A 16,083-nucleotide genomic window follows, 5' to 3' on the forward strand; every position below is an offset into this window, starting at 1 on the left:
CAGTTTTAATTATCACATTCATCATCATTGATCATTATTAACTGTCTGACCTGCAGTCATAAATCAGAAAGGCAATCTTAGGACCAAGATCTGTCCCATGAAATGTTCTACTGTATTATCCATCATTGGAAGTAATACAAATGGTGACATCAAGGCCAGCTGTTTTTAATACGGATATGCAGGTATGCTCAACACAGTATTCACAATATGGGAACATAATAATAAATTGAAAAAACGTATTTATGAGTTATGCATAATCTGACTTAAAGACAACTGATTGATTGTATGGAGTCAATCAAAAATACCGCCATAAAATCCAGATGATTTAAGAAAAGCAGTACATTTGCATTTGTAAGTCACAAATGATTCAATGATGCTTTACATTATGGATGTGGATAAGGTTCCCATTATGTTTTACACCACAAAATAAGGGAATCACATGTTGTTCTTTGTCATGTGTTCTTCTGCAGACAGTTCTTCATGCTCACAAATGCATTTTTAATTTGAATCCCATGTCTCTTTAAAAAGGCATTTTCCACAGTCATGACTTTTTGGAAGAAGGACATAGTTTAGTAATACTTCCTGCATCCATACAATGCAGTTCAGTTACTGCATTAGACGCGAGTGAGATGGTACAATTTATCAAGGAAACAACAACTTCTCTACAACATAAAATACAAATTAGAGGAAGTTCATTTTAATTAACTTTAAACATCCAGACTGCTTGCTTTAGCAGCCAAATAAAATATACTCAACAGCAGTAACTCAGATTGAGATATAAGCCCGGGCCTACATCTATAAATCAAACCCGAGCAATCCCAAATCAAACCACGACAGCTTCACTACATTTAGTGTGAGGAGAAACCCAAACTGCACCATAGATAATAACAAAACGGTATGTTATTGATCACTGGAGATACATTCTGCCGGAGGTCAGAGGTCAGGGTAGGCGACAAACAAGATATGGGAGGAATTTAAAATGGAAGAAGCCCTCTAGGACTGTCCATCTGCAGCCAGTAATAAACCTGTATATGCCAAGCCATGGGTGCTCTTCTCCTGGAGAAACAAAAAGACCTTGCCACCCAAAGCTATTAAGCAGCCTTTAGAGACCTAACATAAACAAATCCCTATCAAATCACTTAGATAATGTGGATGTATCTGTATCCTCCTTCCTTGGCAAACTCCACTGAGATTCAGTGGAAAGTTACTGGTGCATTGAAGAAGTGGGGGTCCCAGCAGAATCACAATGGCTGTATTATTAGTCCCACGCTACTGTAGATGTCAGTGCTGGACACTTGATATTACGCTGTAGGACTTGTGTCTACTGACATGAAGCATTGACATTGCAGTATTCCTGGTTCTACTTGCCGAGATATTAAACTGTTTATTTGTATTTCTGATCTAAAGTATATTACATTTTTATACTGCTACATTTTATTATGTGTATGCCTCCTTATAGTGTGCACACTGCATAGTGTCAATACTGTCAGATGTATATTACACTAAGCATAACACTGTACTTTACTACTTGTTTTGCACTTCTGATTAGATGCTAACTGCATTTCGTTGTTTACGTAATGTCACTCTTTGCAATAACATTAAAGTTGAATCTAATCTAATGTAATCTAATCTCATATTGGTACTTTAGTGGAGGGCAGGACTGGCTGGTGAGGGAGTCCCAGTCTGGATGGGTGCACGGTTTGCTGGGTCAGGTGCACCCTACATTCAGTTTCCTGCACACGACAGACACCCATTGTATACATAACTTATCTGGGAAAACCCATGTTAAAGCTGCAGATATGGAAATGACATTAGACTTTTAAAATACATTAAAATAGATGTTATTTTCCTCAGAAAACTCTCAAGGCCCCGGGGTTTCCTTGACCCCTTGTTGGTTAATCACAGCTTTAGCTAGCAAGTTACTGTCCTGTACTTCCAGACAGCTACCGGCTAGCCTTCTTTCGGTTTCGAAAAAAATAGCCTGGTTTCCCAAGATTCCCGAAACACACTCAATGGAGTGAAATCGTCTTTACATACCCTCGGCTCGGCTGCGAAGGTCCGACATGGTTCTCCGGACGGGCGGCATCTCTCTCCACGCAAAGCCGGGCGAGGGCACCTGTCAGGCGGCCGCGGCTCGTACCCTGTGTCTGGCTCCTTTTAACCGTCAAATAATAAATAAAAAAAACGGCTAAAAATGTAAGGAGCCTCTCTCATGCGGACAGTACTGCTGCGTGTTACCCGCTAATGAGAGGCACAGGCGAGGTATAAACAACATTCATTTCCTGGTGGTGACAGAAGCATGCCCCGGATCCCACGGATTCACGGAACCCCCAGCATCCCGGTTCACACGGAGGATTGTAGGGCCGATAGACGCCTTCGGTATAGCAAGAGTGGACACCGATTTACCATAAACTGACGTGAGGGGGACGGTGCCGCTTCACATTATGGACCGTACCACATTCAACCGCAGCGGGAGGGGGGTGCTTAAACATAATAACTTTCATTTCACTGCGGTTAGTACATTTATAAATCATGAAATCTTATTTAAAGGAGGATACAATAAAGACACACTTCAAGATGTTATTGGATGGGCTGAAAATGTTTTAAACACCGATCAATTTTACAAATTGGATAACAAAGTATTCTTTAAAGTGGGCGCCTCCCCCTCTGCAGTAGATGTTGTTCACAGCTTGAAGACACAACAATAGTACCCTGGGTGGAAGTTGGCTTATCACAATTAAGTCTTATTCTCTTTCACTATATAGTTATTAAGGTATGAATAGTTAGTGCACAGTAAGCAAATGACAAACCCTGAAGAACTAACATGTTTTAATACGATGCTCAAACATTAAAGTAAAGAAACAAATTAGAAAAACAGGTATACTCTATTTTGCCTTACATTGACATTTCTTTGTATTTGGTGATTTCTTATGGCATATATAAAAAAAAAAAAAAAAGAAACATAATTGTATTAATAATTTATTATCAGATTTATTAAAAACGTATAATGTTGCATTTCATTAGGATGATATCTCTTAGTTTATAAATACATTGTGAAAATCACTTTATCCCAAATCATAGTTGAAATATAACTTGTAATATGTGAATATATTAGATTTCCAAAAATAAATATATATATGATATTAGGATATTTTGTAGTCTAGTCTTTGTCTGTCAATATATTCAAGAATAACCTGGCTGTAAATGGTGAGCTAAAGAAATGTCCAGTAACCACACTTTGAGCACTGGGCTTTTTTAAGTTGTTGTTCGGTTTTATTTACATGGACATTTGGTTGTAGGCCATGTGGCTGTATACTCCATCATCATTTGCACCTGCAACTCCAGATAGTCTGATAACATTCAAGGATGATTCTGAATGTCTAATATGGCAGAAGTAATACAAACCTTTTATTAAGCACCCATTTTATGTCACCAACAGATAGACTAATGATTTAAAGATTAGTCCTTTCCTGTTGGAAAAACTAATCTCATAAACAATCACAAATAAAATCCTGGACAGTTAGGATCACAACAATGGAAGCAAGCAGATGTAAGAAGACATTTATGACATTCACTGTTTTATCATGTGATTATCTTCTCAAAACAAGCTTAGCAGAAGATCAAATCCATGGGATGTAATTCTATTTTACAGTTTTCTTTATATCCCTCATCTGCACATCACTCTCCCCTCATAAATCTGCTCTAATGTGGACCCCTCATCATGTTTTCCAAAAATATGACTCGTAAAATAACATTATGCATGCAAGTACAAAGGAGAAAGCAGAAACAATGCCGTCTCTACCGCTGCCAGGCTGTACAGTAAATCAAAGTGTGTTCTCATTCTCACTGCAGTTGAAATGCAAATCACACCAGTGACAGCATTTGTACAGCAGCAGCACCGCTGCAGTTGCCTGGGAGAACTGCAGTGTTACAGACACTACAGTCGTCTGCTGCGTATGTGGCTCTGCCTACATAATGCTGACTGTCCTGCTTGTGTGCATGCGTTGAGTGATTCCCTAGTTATTTCTGCCAAACTCGTTGCATATTTTCAAACCATATGACAGTCTTCGTTAGAAGCTTTAGACCCATCCTCACCTTTAAGAGTAAATGTATTTGTTTTAGGGATTAAGAAAACAAGATTATGCTTCTTTGTGTCTGAACAGAGATGCTCGAAGGCGTATGTTTGTTTTTTGTACAAAGGGATCCAGTATCTTAAGAGTTAGGTTTGTCCATATTATAATAAACATGTTTTTCCTGTTTTTAAATTCCTAAATGGAACTGTAAGTCTTAGTCTTAATAGCCAAATAAAACATAAACAAAAGCAGAGGATGTGATTGTGTTACATAGGAACTCAACATTCATCACATCCAAAAAAAAGAAATGAACACCTGAACATCCACGCCTCCTCCTGCGCCTGCTAGAGACACATCTCTCCCAAAGATTTTCTTTCTTTCCCCCACTCCTCCTAATTCAACATCAGCTTGCCACCACGGGGATTTGGCTCGGGTAGCTCCCACGGTTGCTAAGCAACAGTGACAAGAAGCCTGCCTCTTCGGCTGGGTGTGTGTGTGTGTGTATGCTGGTTTTTGTGTTTTACAGCAGATCCAGTCCAAACAATGACTCATTCAACCAACAATTTCCACATTTGTCAAAATGTGTGTCAATTTCAAACCGCACAAGTGTTTTTATCAGTTTATATATTTGTATCCTTATCAGAGTGAACCACTTCCCCGATAAGGTATTACAGTCTAAATAAACATGTTGGCAGCCTGTGATTACAACGCATAAAAGATCAATGACAAATGAAAATGTCAACTTGACCTTATAATTAAGTCCATTAAAAAAACGTTTGTCTTGGCTCAAAATGAGCTAGGTTATTGATAACAATAAAAACTGCATTTTATCTTTCCCAGTATTATTCCAGATGAGTATATGGGTTTTTCTAAACTCAGCTGTTGGCCTTCAATCAAGCTTAAACAATACACACTTTAAGAATAGAGTGTCTTGAGTTCAGAGCAGTGCTGATCAATGGCAGTCACTCAAATAAACTACATTTTTAAGATTTGTCTTGAGCCATGGCTGCATTGCTTCCAGGTTGACAGTTGGCAAATCCATCCCTTAGGTCCAAATCGAGACATTGCAATACTTTTGTAAGGATTGCCTTAATATTGGCAACATCCATTTATTCCATAATGAATCCCTGATTCTCTATCGAGTGCCACAATGGCACATTTGGCACAAAAACTGTTGGATGGATTGCCATGATATCTGCATACATTGTAATTCATTTGTAGCAAAGAGGAAAAAACAGGGTGTGAGATCTATCTGCACATTTCTTTGTGATTTCATATTTTAAAAAAGTCTCACTCGTAACTTTAATATTTTTAGCTGCTTGATAAAATAGTGATCATGATCCTTGAATCTCCTCTCATCTAAAATGCGTCTCATCCAACCAATCTTTAAATCCTTCTGTTTACCTTCTCTTCATCAAATAATGATGAGTCTGCAGTGTCTGACCTTCAGAGATAGAAAACAAAAGTGTGGTTGAATAACCAGCCGATAAATAATGTTTTTCATAGGTGTCTGTCTGGGAAAAATCTTTGAAACTTTAGAGTATAACACTGTAATTGTGTTTTATAGTATGATGCTTTCAGTATAATAAATGTAGAATTGATCAACTGTCTCTAAATTAAATACAATTATATTCATCCATAAACAATACAATTATATAAAAGGGTTATTATTTACTGAAGTACAGTCAATACAAAAATGCAGCAATAATAGAATAGACTATAAACAATCCTAAATAAAGGAAATGGAAGGGAATGTTGTCAAAGTTAATTATAAAGGATAAAGAACTTATTCCTTTCCCATGGTACTGAAAATGGCAATTGTAAAATATCTCCCAAATGTATCCTTGATGCTACAGGGCTTAACAACTTTGAAAATACATTGTTTATCATGGACATTAGTTTGGCTTGTATTCTCACCACAGCTTTGAAATATCACTTAAGCTAAAACATTAAGATGGACTGAAACCATTTCTTATTTGTAGTGTTGTTAGACTCAAGAATGGCTTTCATATTCTCAAAATGATAAGAAATAGTGGTCACCAAACCTGTGGCTGTAAACAATATGTACTCCGGTTTTTTAATAGCTTTTCAGGATACATTTAATCTCCCACTTGGGTTAGATAATTGTGTTATTGGTATCATAAATCATTCCCCCAGCTCTAACGACTGATCAAACATATAGCTGGAGGATGCAGCCACCCGGTCTGCAGCTGCATCTTTCATTCCTTGCCTTCAGCTCCAGAGAGAAGGATAGGGCAGCGTGACATTTTGCTGTAATTGAATTGCACTCTGCCCCCTTGTGGACGTTGATCTGCAGTCAGGGAGGCTGAGCTGGTTGATATAGCCAACTAATGAACAAATGGTGTGTCACTGCAGAGTCATTTTACCTAAACCACATTCACATACGTTGATTAATGTCAAACCTGCAGACAAATGTCATGCTCTATAGGAGGTAAGAGTTGCATTAAAATAGTATTTTATATATCATTTTCTCTCAGTCCCTAGCTATGAAGATCAGATTGTGTCTTATTAAAGCCATATTTAAAAATGTACTGCAAATCAGTCAAATTATAAAGTTAACATACCAATCATGCTGGCAATATGTGAATACATCTGTTTATTCGATCTGCACAAAATTAAAACCATTCATCACCCTGCTCTGTTTGACTTCTTCCACTCAGTCACAGTTGAGGCAGTGAACAGCAGTGAAATTAAAAAGTGTTAAAGTATTAATCTTTTCAAATTGCTTTTTTAATAGCAGTCGAGGTGGCTGGCGAGGTTACATTTGCACTACTGATGAGTAAGGCAGAGAGATAAGCTCTGCAGGTTGAATGTACTATCACCAGCTCAGTGGGCTCTTGTATAAATGTGCTTAAGTGATAAAATGGCTGCTTGACTCAACATGGTGTGGGTGTTTTCCACTGAACTCTAGATAAGCATATCCCGTCCTATCTTCATAGGAAACTAAACAACATTGTGAGCATGTTGTTTTCGTTATCCTAATTTATCTACTGGTATTTCACTGTAGTTGTACTGTATCCATGTGAAGTCTTTTTCTGGAAAAGGTTTTTAAATTCAACAGAAAGTTATAGTGTATAGGAAACGGATGATTGAGAAACTGGTCCTCCATGATATTTGAAATAAAACGAATTAAAATGAAAATGATATGCAAAGACCTTGACTGATTTATTCCAATTATAAGAACAGTATGTTCAACTGGCAGGCAGAGAAACATAAGCAGCTTTATCCTGGCACCGACTGCCAAATTCAAAATGTAGAATCTGTAATCCATCCAGCACTGTGTAATATAATATAATATAATATAATATAAAACTTTGTGCAGCATCAGTATTTAGTATCTTCAGTTCTGAGCATTTTCATCCACAGAAGATATAATTTTCCTCAATACAAAGCATTTGACACTAACACTCTCCACTGAAACACAAATTGCTTTGCAGTTCTCGAACATGCATGACTGAAAAAGAAAGAATTGTATAGAAGACTTATATTTACTTATCTGCTATTTATTGAACTGTCCAGGTTCACTCTTTAAAGCAGATTTGCCGATTTTTAGAAACAACTGTTATTGGTTTTGGGTCAAATGTAACTAACATCCCACAGAAAAACACAGATATAAATTAAATCACCTTTTATCAAGTAAGTCCTATGAAGCAAGTGAAGACCAGGGAGACAAGCCCCGAATCTGTAAGCAGCACGGACAGAAATCTCCTATTGGAATAACAAAATAGTCTTACTTGTTGGGCAGCTTTTTCTTAAAAGGGACCTATTATACAATTGTTTTCATGATATCTTACATAGACTACTAACAGGAGTAATTATTTCTAACATTTTTAAGTTGTCACTTTAGATCAATAAGACTAGGAACCAGAGCCAGACTCGAAATACTACTACATTCTCAGGGTGTAACTAAAGCTTGGTTGGACAGATCACACATTTTCTCAGATGGATTTTCTTTAATGATCAGCACGATGTGACATGAAAAGGTGATGATATGATGTGGGTGTGTGAGTGTGTGTTTGTGTGTGTGGATCCTACATCAGGGGCCAAACTGCAGCACTCAAACAGAGTGGTGCTGTCACCGCTATAAGCTGACGTGTCACATCTCCAGGGAGCTGCTTCATCACCTGTGACAAAATAAAACTGGTCGAGGCGTCTCTGAGGACACGCTGCTGTTTTGTGTCAGTGTGACATATTATATGGTCTGGTTCTCCTTTGCTCTGAGGATGCCAAGGAGAACACCTGCACTCCCTCTCTGGGTGTAACACACTAAGCAGTCAAAGAATATCCACTTACATGTGTTTGGAAGATGAGACAGTACATTTTACTTTCCTTTTAATACTTTCCTTAACTTACATAATGATAAAGTTGTTCCAACTCTTGGAAACAAAAACTCAAAACTTGCAGAACAAGTTTTGAGAACAAATGAAGAGCCTGTAGAATCTGAAATTAAGCATCCACATTCATTTCTATTGTTACAGTTACGTCCTCTTTTACTTATACTACCTCATTGCTCTTTCTGTACATTTAATGATCATAGGTCAGCCTATCCTTCCTCTTCTCTTCTCTGTGTCCTATTCAGATAGATGAATCACTTTTTAAAGAAGCCTATAAGTAATATCTAAATGTTTCTTGTAAGTTCAAACAAAACTACAACCAAGAATGCTAGCTTCTTTGTGAGACAGTACTGCAGAGGTTCTTTCAGCAAAATGCTAATTTCAGCATGCTAACATACTCACAATGACAATGCTTACATGCTGAGATCTGTATAATGTATGAAGTATAATGTTCACTAAACTCAACTACATGTTAAGAGTAAAGGGTTAGCTAAACTGGTTAGCTAACACACAAACTAGGTTATAGTGCTTGTTTAGCGTCTTTGCATGCTATACATTTGCTAATTAGCACTGTTTGGTCACAACAACAAAAATCAGGGTATCAATAAAGTGATTAGGATTAATTGCCTATTGAATTAATGACCAGCATTAAATATTTTAGTCTGAACCAAATGAGCAGCAACATAAGTTGTGTGAAAAAGTTGTGTTGAAAGTGGGTGTTTTCAGCAGTCTCACAACTAAATCGTTATTTATGTTTTAAATATTTAATGTTGTAGGAAATAACCATATTTGGTGCAGTGAATCATGAAATGAAGCTGTTGTTACCTCACAGCTTTGGCTGTTATCTTGTCAGTAGAGATATAAATGTTTATTTGTTTGATTAAAGCACACAAAGTCAGGCCATTAAAAGTCTTCTGTCAAAGCTTTGGTGAAAACTTTGTAAACTGTGATGAATAATTTAAAGACAACTATCATTTTACTTGAGCTTAGCTTGTGAGGTTGCCATGGAAGAGATGCATGCATTATTTACTGGCAGTGTGAGTCCGACTGTAAGGCAGTTTACAGGCTCCCAGTCATTTTTAGATCTGTTCAAACTGCGAGGATTAAATGTAGTTGTAATCCATGGGGAACAAACTAGGGTGTCTGAGCTAAGTGTCCACCTCCGAATGAGAAGTGAGGAGCTACGCTGCAATGTTGTGGAGGACCAGGTAATGTGGCAGAGAGTTTTTAATGGAGGGGTCGATGCCGATGGCTGGACAGGAGAAGCCACAGAAGCGGGTGAGGTTCCGCGTGGCATCGGGGAACAGCGGCCGGGTGCTGAAGGAGATATTCAAGGATGAGGGCCCTTCAGACTCCCTGGACTCAGACTGCACCAGCAGCTCTGACGCAGATCGGGCCAGCACCCCGTCTACAAGTGGAGACGTACACCTGTATGGATACCTGGGCTCCGAGCTGGACGACAGCGAGTATGAGCCTGATGAACTGCTCAGGTATGCAGGGGCCACAAAGGATTGGATGTTCACCACCAAGAGGGTCAACATACTGAGTAAAAATGGGACTGTAAGAGGGGTCAAGCACAAAGTCTGCGCGGGTCAGACGCTGTTTGAAAACCTTCCCAATACCAACAGTGTGAGTACATCTTAAAGGGCCTAGTTTTATCTTATTACCTCCGCCAATTGAGGTCATGATTCTAGTTCGATTTGTTTGTTTGTCAACAGGAATACAGAAAAACTACTGGCCACATTTTCATGATACTTGGTGGAGGGGTGTAGAATTTGCCAAGGACCAAGAGCCCATTACATTTTGGAGTAGATTCAAATCATGGGGCAGATAACACACATTCTTTACACTGGTTACCATTGTGAGATGGGGCATTCACCTTTTAGTGCCCTTTCATTTGTTTAATACAATCTGTATAACACCAGTTCCCATCAGTGTCATCCCTCGCCTTCAGTCTAGTTACAGGTAGGAGCAGTATGACTGGGAGAATAGCTCACAATAGAAGACAAGGTCACAGAGTAATTAAAGATTAATGATGCATTTCGGTAAGTGTTTCAAGAGAAACTAATCAGGTTAATGAATTCTCTGCACTTTCTAGTAACCCAGCAGGAAGAAGTGTTTGTTATTCTGAGGTAACTCTTTGGCTCGTGTCCAGATGCAAATGGTGATGGTGAGGGTCATATTGAAAAAGTTTTTTAACAAACATCATTATCGTCAATTCAATAGAGCTGGTCATCACATAGTGTTTCTTTTTAGGAGAAGTTTAAATACTTATAACAGTCATTTCTTATATTAAAGGAACATTCAGGTGTTTGACAGGTTGCATTGTCCTGAGCAATACACCTGCCATGACATAGAGGCATTCCCTACCAATGCGTGGGTATACTGTATGCGTCATATGGGTGAAAATAACTCACATTCAACAGTGTTCACCTGCAGCTTTTCTGTCAGCGGTATAAGTAGAAAGAGGTCCCTGCTCAATACACTACAGTACATAATGCATGATCTAACTTTTTTTTACATCCATCACAATGAACATTTTAATTGTATATATATTTATTTGATATAATAATATTTTTAGTAGTGAGTTGAAATGCTGTGCAGACTTATAACCTGCAATTCAAAAAAATACATGACTTGAAATGAGAAAGACCTATCATTTTGATGGGCCACCTGCTCTAACTTCAGCTATGTGCAAGTCTCTATACATTAAATTGATTTGTTTAAATATAAATATATTGATGGTCTAATTCCTAAAAGCTATTGAAACATTGCATAACTTGTAGTAGTAGTAGTAGTAGTATATAAGGCACATTTTATACGATTTGTGATAGTAATAATGGAAGTGATAACCTCCAAACACACAGCGCCCAAACACCTAGGAAGGGATTTGGTTACCAAATATGGTTGAATCCTTGCTTTACATTGACATATGTATGTCATTTGAAAACAAAAAGCCTCTCAATGCCTACAAATGTAGCTTTTAAAGACCCCTGTGGTTAATTTGATCCTTATGGATAACAACAACAACAAAAAACTGAATTCTGTTACTAAATTCAGGATTGTTACTTTTTCTTAGGTGGAGTTATCTCTTGAATTTGGGCGGATAGTGATCTACACTACCAGTTTCCGTGTGGTGAGGACAACCTTTGAGCGCTGCGAGCTGGTCCGGAAGATCTTCCAGAACCACATTGTGAGGTTTGTGGAGAAGAACATCGCCCTGGACTTCGAGTACGGGAAGGAGCTGGAAGAGCGGTGCAGACGTGTGGGAGAGCCTCCTTCATTACCAGTTGTGTTCATCGACGGACACTACCTTGGGGTCAGGTCTTATTCTCAGTCCTTTTGTAAAGATATCTGACGTCAATATCTTTCACATCCACACATTGAGTTGATTAAATATTAAATTGTGCTTCTCAGGGTGCTGAAAAAATACTAGGCATGAACGAATCAGGAGAGCTTCAGGATCTTCTGACAAAAATTGAGGTTGGTTATTACAGTGTTTGCATTGTAAATGACATTATGAATAATTAATTGTAGTAAAAATAGATTATATTCTTCTGAATCGAGTTGAGTCACAGAGGGATTTGACTCACACTGCTTGATTAATTATGTGTGTCATGTATAGCATATGTCATATTAAAACATAAGGTAATTATAGTCATAATAAATTATGCTTTGTGTTTGCCAATAGTTACTGAAATGAAGACGATGCAAACGGCAGCAGTCATTTCCCTATCACTTGCTGTGCTGTAAATAAAACATGAACAAACAGCAATGTAAAAGATGCATGCCCATCAATAAATTACCATCAATAATGTTATTGATTTAGTCTCAACACATTTGTTCAAACACACCAACGCAGAACACATCGCTCGGTGGTACAAAACGATGTGTAAACTATTTCTGCGTCTCCCTCAGCTGGAGCAACTTCTGTCTCACAAACACTGGCCTTCTCTCAGGCCTTGCTTCTAATTTGGACCCAATGAAAGTCTTCACAAGTGAATACGAAGCAGTGTTATGACATTTAAGTCATGCATCTCAGTCACTGCAGGCAATTTAAAAAAGAAGCTGGGAAAGGTCATGCATGAACTAATCAGTCCAGAACTGCCCTGCAACATGGCTTTATTGTGTGTTTGTATCTGTTATACTCCTGGGGTGTAAAATCTTAACATTTTGAAAATGAAGTTTTGTTTAAAAAAGTAGCTACACCTTTTGGGTAAATACACCATCCTGTTGAGAATTAGAGGAGAAGGTTAATATGGCTCATACTAAGCTCATTTTGAAGCAGAATTGTCTGTATTTGTTAATATTGACTGATATGTTAAAAAGATGTAACTGGCAGCAGCAACTGTGCAGCCATTTACAGACGTTTTTTGACACTGCTGTTCTTCTTTTCACTATTTTGGAGATATCTTCTACTCAGAATTACTGAGGATGACAGTTATTCTGACTTGGTCACTCCTAGTTATGGTCTAAAATGATAAGGTTTATTTACAAGATATGTGCCAGACTATTTCTTGGTTCGGGGTAGTGACTTTCTGGAGTGTGTGCGTGCGCTGCAAGAGATAGTCTGGCACATTACATCCAGTTAAACCACAACTTGTCATTTAAACATATAAGATATAACGTGTTTATGCATTAGCTTTAGAGATGCTGGTTATCTGATTTGTTTAACTCTGCATAGAGCCAGACCAGCTGTTTCCTCATTTCTAGTCTTTATGAGTATTATAAATTTCCCAAAATGTTAGAGTATCCCTTTAAAGGTTTGAAATTGTTATTTGTACTAAATGTAGTCTATGTTTTTCTAGAGGGTTCAGCAGCCCCAGACGTGCCAGACCTGCGGGGGCTTTGCCTTCATCCCGTGCCCAATGTGCCATGGCAGTAAGATGTCCGTGTTTCGCAACTGCTTCACGGATTCCTTCAAAGCCCTCAAGTGCACTTCCTGCAACGAGAACGGCCTGCAGCCCTGCGAGAGCTGCAGCCACTGAGGATGTTAAGTGCCTGAACCAAAATCCTGACCCCTCTGGGAATTTCACTGGACTGTAAAACACAGGCAGTGAAATTAAACACATCAGGACCCTTCCTCCATGGCCATTGATTGTAAAGAAAAAATAATTTGTAATAAAATCTGTGAAATCATGGATCTGGTGTTGTTTGTATGGCACATTTCTAAAATTCACATCAAGCTATTTTTTTGAATTGTCTTCCTTCTCCTTGAAATGTGTCCTTAGGAGTCTGTATGTCTGTCCACCAAGGAGCCATGAACTAGTTTCACCTTCGGTAAGCTTCTTATTGAATTAGTGAGGAGGCTCCTTCTTTAACAATGCTCCCATTACTGATCCCACATCAGACAGAGCTGAGGATAGAGGAGACACAGGACAGAGAGGGAAAGTAAAAAGGCTCAACTTGCAGCCAGTAGAGGGCATGAAACTGAACCCTTGCTCAAAGTGGAGCACCAACCCTTATTCAATCTGTATATTAAACTTTAAAAATCTAATATAATCATAGGTGTATCAAATAAATAGGAAACTAGTCATTTATAGTAAGATATACACAGTGGAATTCAAAGAAATCAAGAGAATCCAACATATTTCAGTCTTTTTAATTGTACATTATATATTCCATGGTGTTACATTAGAGCTCAGTCGATTAGACATTCAGATAAAAATGTAGATCAGCAAATACTTACTGATAATTGATAAGTTGTTTATTGTAATATTTAAGCAGAAATGCCTGGACAGCCTTTAAAGAATTAGGATTTGCTGATTTCCTTTGTCTGTTTTTGAAGTCTCTTCTTGGCAACTGAATATCTCCATCTGTTGGTTGTGCAAAAACAAGACCTTTGAAAATGTCAAAAATCTGGCTTCATGAATTTGTAATACACCAAACAATGCATCGATCATGAACAAATTAATCAGTTTCGGTCCCATAGTCTAAAAAAAATATGCCTCGAGAGTCTAAAGTCTTTGTTTGGTTCAGCAAAAAGAATATTTTTTTCATAGATGGTGAGAAAAGAACCAAGCAATTGTGGGAAGACCTTCATTGACAGCAGTGTTTTGAAATACATTTCAAATTTCCAAAATCAAAAAAGGAAAAGGGGGATGCTTAGCTTTGTCTCCAATGCAATGGTAAAACTAGAGGCAAAAACGTTTTAATCCAGGAGCAGCACAATGCAATATGACTGATTGGTTCAATAATGAATTGGCTGCAAAGGGATTTAGGTTTGCATTGGATAATTCAACCCAAGGAGAACTCAATGTGCTCCAGTTTTCTCCAACCGTAAACAAAGCAATGCATTTCATTTTTACACGACATTGGCATGAAAATTGTAAAACAAGTGACTCTTTAGTCAACATTTCTCACATGCAATCCTCGCCGTTTAGTGTTTTTAACGGATGATGTCATTTGGTGGCTGCCATCCAAAGGGTCAGAGAAACGCAGCTCAGCTCTCTATGCTGTCATAGCCCTGTACAATGCTGCTTGAACATGATTAGACAAGGCAGCACTGTAAAGAGGCTAAAAGCGTAGAGCAGTGTGGTGAAAACGATGATCATCCGCCGCAATGAAGACCTTTCCCCCTGCCATCTCACACTGGTCGCTCTGGATGCTCCTGCACCTGTGAATGAAACAGCAACAAAACCGATTATTCAAGTAAAAAATAAAAAAAAGGAAACAGAAACGGTGCGTAAAAAAAGCGTGATGATGTTTTTTTCTCAATGGGTAATGGGAGATGGACACTGCTGCACAACATCTCGTTTCTTTAATTCAATTCCGCACCGAAGAGTAATGGGGTTTGGGATTTTGTAACCGCAGGCTTGTGGTGATGGAGGGGAGGTTGCATGAACATATGAGACCCCAACTGTGCGGGTTTACTGCGCCCCCTTCTGTGGGCTGCTGGAGACGAACACAACGGGGAGGAAAAAAACAAAAACAGGATGCATCGATGATTATTATAAAAACAGCTACATTACCTGAAAATTCCCAACAATATAAAGCAATGAATAACAGTGAAAGTGACAATGTGATGCGCGGAAGGATTGAGGATGTGTTTGGTGATCTCCAGGCGAATGTTTCCTTTATATTAATGAGCCCAATCAGCCTGCTTTTTTATTTAAATCAACGTGCACAAGCGATGCTTTCTTTATCTGAGGTGGGGAGACATGAAAGGAAACGAGATGGGCACTGGCACAACTGACTTGGGAATGGTATGACGAGACATGACACTGATATGCGCGCAACACCCAAAATGTTAAGACAACATTCAATGGTGTAAAAACCTGCATTGGTGTTTGTCCGCATTGTCTCCTCTCTCCGGGATCGGTGAAAAAAATAATTCAGTCGAGTAGTCTATAGCGTGGGTCCAGCCGCGATGCTGTGCGTAATGTTTTGAACGGTCGGTCAATGCGCAGACTGGTTGGAAATGACTGTTTTTATTGACGTCAGCGTACAGGATAGAGCCCCCCCCCCCTCTCTCTCCTCCCTACAACTGCAGCATCTAATGGACTTGGGTTTACATTCCAGTCAACCATCTGAGCTTTAAACAGGAAATAGAATCCAATCAAAAAAGCAAAATTCAACACAATGTACCTTTTGGCTGTTCCAGAAGATTCTCAATGCATCCAAAGAGCATTTATTGGGGATCAAATCTGGGTACG

The 16,083-nt window shown here is 38.5% G+C and overlaps 2 protein-coding genes and 1 long non-coding RNA gene across 6 annotated transcripts in view; 1 reads left to right on the plus strand and 2 right to left on the minus strand.

Moving 5' to 3' along the window:
* The window catches only part of atp8a1 (ATPase phospholipid transporting 8A1), a 107,262-nt gene extending 104,841 nt beyond the window's left edge, over positions 1-2,421 (minus strand). For all 4 annotated transcript variants that reach the window (XM_034139615.1, XM_034139599.1, XM_034139606.1 and 1 more), the window contains exon 1: positions 2,038-2,421. In XM_034139615.1, coding sequence (XP_033995506.1) covers positions 2,038-2,086 — 49 coding nt within the window. In that variant the 5' untranslated portion in view covers positions 2,087-2,421. The remainder of the gene's footprint in view (positions 1-2,037) is intronic.
* A 7,249-nt stretch (positions 2,422-9,670) lies between these two features.
* On the plus strand, positions 9,671-13,435 carry grxcr1a (glutaredoxin and cysteine rich domain containing 1 a). Its single transcript, XM_034139769.1, has 4 exons — positions 9,671-10,057; positions 11,508-11,747; positions 11,846-11,911; positions 13,237-13,435. Exons 1-4 carry the CDS (start codon positions 9,671-9,673, stop codon positions 13,414-13,416), a joined length of 873 nt encoding a protein of 290 aa, XP_033995660.1. The 3' UTR covers positions 13,417-13,435.
* Positions 13,436-14,014: 579 nt separating this feature from the next.
* On the minus strand, positions 14,015-15,051 carry LOC117490264. The gene is made up of 2 exons (XR_004556667.1): positions 14,792-15,051; positions 14,015-14,244 (listed from the first exon to the last, which is right to left on the minus strand). It is a non-coding gene; the product is annotated as an uncharacterized LOC117490264 (long non-coding RNA).
* Between the last annotated feature and the right edge of the window lie 1,032 nt (positions 15,052-16,083).

Source organism: Trematomus bernacchii, unplaced genomic scaffold (assembly GCF_902827165.1).
Source record: "Trematomus bernacchii unplaced genomic scaffold, fTreBer1.1, whole genome shotgun sequence".
Classification (NCBI taxonomy): Eukaryota; Metazoa; Chordata; class Actinopteri; order Perciformes; family Nototheniidae; genus Trematomus; species Trematomus bernacchii.